This window comes from Echinops telfairi, unplaced genomic scaffold (genome assembly GCF_000313985.2).
Source record: "Echinops telfairi isolate 266 unplaced genomic scaffold, ASM31398v2 ScPeMD7_4;HRSCAF=17, whole genome shotgun sequence".
NCBI classification, from domain to species: Eukaryota; Metazoa; Chordata; class Mammalia; order Afrosoricida; family Tenrecidae; genus Echinops; species Echinops telfairi.
This window is the reverse complement of record NW_022103900.1, coordinates 18,347,630-18,352,837: the sequence shown is the minus strand read 5'-3', so window position 1 is coordinate 18,352,837 and position 5,208 is coordinate 18,347,630. Positions and strand designations below refer to the sequence as shown.

At 41.2% G+C, this 5,208-nt stretch overlaps 1 protein-coding gene across 1 annotated transcript in view; it reads right to left on the bottom strand.

The window, feature by feature from the left end:
* LOC101655345 (cytohesin 1 interacting protein) overlaps window positions 1-5,208 on the bottom strand; it is a 38,213-nt gene that overhangs the window by 10,187 nt on the left and 22,818 nt on the right. Inside the window, exon 5 of the mRNA XM_004703928.2 lies at window positions 4,013-4,082. Coding sequence (XP_004703985.1) covers window positions 4,013-4,082 — 70 coding nt within the window. The remainder of the gene's footprint in view (window positions 1-4,012; window positions 4,083-5,208) is intronic.

The following is a 5,208-nucleotide window of genomic DNA, read 5'->3' as shown; positions in this document are numbered from 1 at the left end:
GAATTGTTCTATGAACTTTTTGAAGTCCCTCATACAAATCACAGGCCAATGTTCAAAAGAATAATGAGTATGAATCAAAGAAATTGAATAAGAATGAGTAGACAAAAAAGAGAACTAGGAAATAATGCATATGCACATATACGGATGATTTTTAAATTCTGTTGCAAGAACAAAGGTCACCAATTACTGTGATTTGCAAGTGACTGCTAACCTGAAGAGCCCTGGTGGCATTCTTGGTTAGGCATTGGGCTGCTAGCATCAAGGTGGGCGGTGTGAACCCACCACTGTGTTTCAGAGAATGAGGACACATACAAATTAGTTAAAAATGGACATGTAACATAATTTATAATCAAAGATAAAAATGTTTATCAACAATGTGATGGCAATAGATTGTAACTTTATGAACAAAATATAGTTCACTAAAACAAGAACAGAAAGTGTATGCAATCTTATAACTAAGAAAGAAACTTAAGTAGTTTAGAAGTAGTTTAAATGTCTTCCCACCAAAAAAGAACCACCAAGCCCTGATGATTCAGATTGTATTACAAGAGTTCTACCCGAGAATAGAAAGAGAAAGATGTCTCCCGGCTCATGCTTAGAGTCCAGTACACTTGGTACTAAAATTAGAGAAAGATAGCCTAAGAAAAGAAGGTAGTAACACAAGAAACCACCTTTAAAAGCAGTAAGGAAAATTTTAACCAGTTAAATTTATGAGTATCTAAAAAGTTGTTATCTCTTAAGACCAGGCTGAGTTTATTCTAAAAGTCCTTAGGTGACACTAACGGATTGCACTCAACTACTAATACAGAAAGGAGCCCTGGTGGCACAATGGTTAAGCACTTGGCTGCTTATTCAAAGGTCAAATGTTCAAACCCATCAACGGATCCATTGGAAAAGACATGCCTGTCTGCCTCTGTAGAAAGTACAGTCTAGGAAACCCTAAGGGGCAGTTCCATTCTGTCAAATAGGGTTGCAGAATCAAATCAGTGGTACACAAAAACAACTAACCTAGAACTACCTACCATGGGAGGGAGGGCTTTCAGCTGTCTCTAAAGATTACAGTAAACCCTATGGAGCTGGTCTACTATGCAAAACAGGAGTTGCCATGGGACGTTGGGATCAACTGAAGAGCAATGCGTTTGTTGGGTTTTGTTTGGAGGTGGTTATCCTAGAGATACAAGAGTGGTTTTATGTTAGAAATGTTCAAATGTCATTTGCTCCACTGATTTTTAACAAAAAACTAGAAGGACATTGTAACAGATGTAGAAAAGGATATTTAATAAAATGTAATATACACACTATGTGATCCTTTGCCTCCAAGACCCTGAGTGAGACCAGAAGAACTACATGGTGCCCTGTTAACACTATAAACTAGTAGGTATCACCATAGAAGGTCCTAGATATTTAGGAGAAATGTGTGGAATAAAATGAAAAACCTTATAAATAACCAGGCGTATTGGTAGACTGGTGACACCCCCTAGATCACAGCCCTTAGCTACCCCACAAGCCTGGGACTGAACCTACCACCATGACTTCCAGTCAAATAAACTTAAAATACTAAACTCACTGCCATCCACTTACCGTGACCCTATAGGACAGAGTAGAACTGCCTCCTGTGAATTTCCAAGACTGCAACTCTTTTGGGGAGTAGAAAGCCCCTTCTCTCTCCAATCAAGCACCTGGTGGTTTTGAACTGCTGACCTTAGGGATCTCAGTTCAGTGCTTAACAAGGGTACCTTCCAGACAAATAGTAGACAGGAATTTTGTGACATCAATCAAAACTGCATATCTTTGTGAAAGGTGACAATCTGATTCTAAAATGTATGTAAAAGGCCAAAAGACTGAATAACCTGGAAGGCTTGCCCAATTAAACATCAAGATTTATTAGAAATACCCCAGTTTGAGATATTTGACCAAGAAAGAATTGAGAGGCAGTAATCAAACCCACACTTCTGTTGAATTGGTTAAAAATAGTTTTCACTGCAGAAGGGGGAAGAAGGATTATCATATATAAATGGTGCTGGGACAACTGGATGTCCATATGGGGAAAAACTGAAATTGGAACCCTACTTCACTGTATACAAATATTAATTTCAGTTGAATTAAGAACTTCAATATGAAAACAGAAAAACTTTAAAACTTCTGGAAGAAATTTTGGAAACTAGAGTACATGCAAAGAATAAGCTATCAGGGAGTTTTCTCACCAATGAAAATATCAAAGAAGTAACATACTCAGGGAGTCATGGAACAAAATGTCGAATTGCAATAATTTAATTACCTAGTCAGACTTATTCTAGAGGGAGGGTGGAATAAAGACATACTTTGTAGACAAAGGAAGAGCCACATCATTCACTGAAGTAGGTCCTTTTAGCAAGAAGCAAAGACAAGGCAGGAGACAAGAAGCAAAAGCAACAAGCACGACAATTCAAGTAGTTGATATGGTGGTCCGTGACAGCTTTTTATACTAAACATCTAATATTTTTTCATTTTAAAAATTAGCAAAACTCTCTAAAGTAGGCAATTACTTAGCAATAGAATATTAAATTCACAATTATAGCACATTAAAGTCCAGGATAGTGAAAATTTTTTAATTGTTAGAAAAAAATGACAAGAAAAGCAGAAATGGCTTAGATGCACGAACTGTATTTATTGGACATCCCTTACAGAAGGGTCACGAGGAAGAGACAAGCCAGTCAGGGTGCAGGGTAGCACCCATGAAACATACACCATATAACTTTCCTCTAGTTCTTTAATGCTTCCTTCCCCCCACTATCATGACCCCACTTCTAGCCCAAATCGGGCTAGACCAGAGCATGTACACAGGTACATATAAGAGCTAGAAACACAGGGAATCCAGGACAGATGATCCCTTCAGGACCAATGATGAAAATAGAGATACCAGGAGGGGAAGGGGAAGGGGGGCGGGGAACAGATCACAATGATCTACATATAACCCCCTCCCAGCAGGTGGAGAACAGAAAAGCGGGTGAAGGGAGATAATGGTTGGTGTAAGACATGCGGGGGGGCGGAGGGGAGGTTATAATTTATAAATTAAAAAACGGGTTCATGAGGAAGGGAGGGTGGGGGAAGGAGGAGAAAAATGAGGAACTGATATCAAGGGCTCAAGAAGAAAGAAAATGCTTTGAAAAAGATGATGGCAACAAATGTACAAATGTGCTTGACACAATGGATGGATGTATGGATTGTGATAAGAGCTGTAAGAGCCCCCAATAAAATGATTTTTTTAAAAAGAAAGACAACACTTCATTCAATGAAATACAGGCCTATTTTTTCACCTATGTTTTAAACAATATCATCAGTTTATTGTCTGCATTCTTTCCCTTTTCTACAAAAGGCTGGAAATCCTGTTTGATGTTTTATTAAGGTCATCACCAAGACTTAATGTCTCCCTCTTATGAGGCATATTGACCTTTGACGGCTATAAACACATAAATTATGAAGCACTGTTCAGTCCTTATTGAAATTTAATGATAACATATTAGAAGTATTTCTTTTAATGTCAAGGAAAAGACAAGGACCCTAACTTGTTTACAGTAATACACTGACAGTCTTAGCCAGTGCTGCAAGAGAAACAAATCCGTTGACTAACTGGAGACGGAGTGGGTAAAACTCGCACATGGGGCAAAGCATCAGCACTAGCATGGAGTCCTTGAGCAAGCAAAGGATTGGCTTTCCTCTTTTTGACCGCCGTGACAAACCCATAAAACAAGGAGGAGCACGCGTTCACTAACAAGAATTCTCAAGCCTGGTCCTCCCTGTGCGCACTCCGAGCCATAGCTATAGCTAGGGAGGAAGGAAGGAAGCGATTTGCACAGATGTGCAGAATTTGATATTCCTAAGGAGGTAATTGTGAGACTCGATAATTCAGCCGTGCAGATTCATCACGACACTTTATCTTCAAGGGTCTTCCCAATTCCTCAAATAGATCTTCATGCTACCCCTCACACACTCAAGGAGGAAAAATGTGCATCCCGGTATTGAATTAAATTACCTTTAAACCCTGCAGCTTTGCGTCCAGTTCCATTCTTCGGAGGATCATTGTGCCGTTGAGAGTCTCGATCCTGTGTGAGAGAACAAAGAGAGTGGGAACGCCGTGGGGGGGTTTATGAAGCACTACACTAAAACAACAACAAAAAATGCTCTATGTTCCTGGGACGTCAAGTCTCTGGGCCAAAGCCAAAGCTGCTGGCCACATTCAGTGAAAGAAAATGGGGCAAACAATGAGAAAGAAAAGATGAAACAATGCAAACACCTCCCCCGGAGAGGGCAGCTGAAGGACCAGGACGCCAAACTCACTGTCGTCACGTTGATTCGGATTCACAGTGACTGTGGCACAGAGCGAGGCTGCCCCAGAGGGGTGCCAAGCTGGTACCTGTTTACAAAAGGTGACTGCCACTTCTTCCTTCCAAAGAGCAGCTGGTGGATTCAACCCTCAGCCTCTCGTGAGCAACCAAGCACTTAGCCACTGTACTTGCCAGGGTTGTTTGTAAGCTGCAATGTGTAGCTAACTTTATAGAAGCCACCATACAGAGATAATATTGCTCTCTTCTGGAATGGATTGTGCAGCCTGGCTGAATCACCTCACTCATTTGGTGGGTATTTCTTGGGTATTTACCATGTGCCAGTTTCTAAACACTGCTAAATACAAGAGGTATGGTGACGCCGACCGTGAGCATAAGAGACCTTCAGTTCAGAAGACTCAACATGCTGCCGTTTAAAGCAGGGAGAAATGCTTCCCTCCCTGCTGTCGTCGGTTGGCATCCAGTCCACTCTGACTCATGGCAAGCGCGTTTGCGGTGCAGAGTTGCACTGCCACAGAGGGTTGCCAGCCTGGGACCTTTCTGAGTAGATTGGCAGGCATGTCTCCCATCGTGCTGCTGGGGTGTAAGCCGGCAACTTTTTGACTCCTAGTTGAGCCCTGAACTTTTCGCAACTCTTAGGGACTTGCCTTTTCCTCCCAAGGATCTATCATCACTGAAAAGTGCCTTGATTTTAGAACTGGAACAAAGGGACCCAGAATCACTACCTGACAGTGCATTTCACACGGGTTGGCTCACTTTAATCCTAGGAGGAATTTCACTTATTTTCCTCCCCACACCAAATGTTTTTCTAAAAATACAAGGCTGTTGTAGCTTGAGAGACCTGGTTTGTTTTGTGCACCCCCATTAGTGGGTTTTATTTTGACAA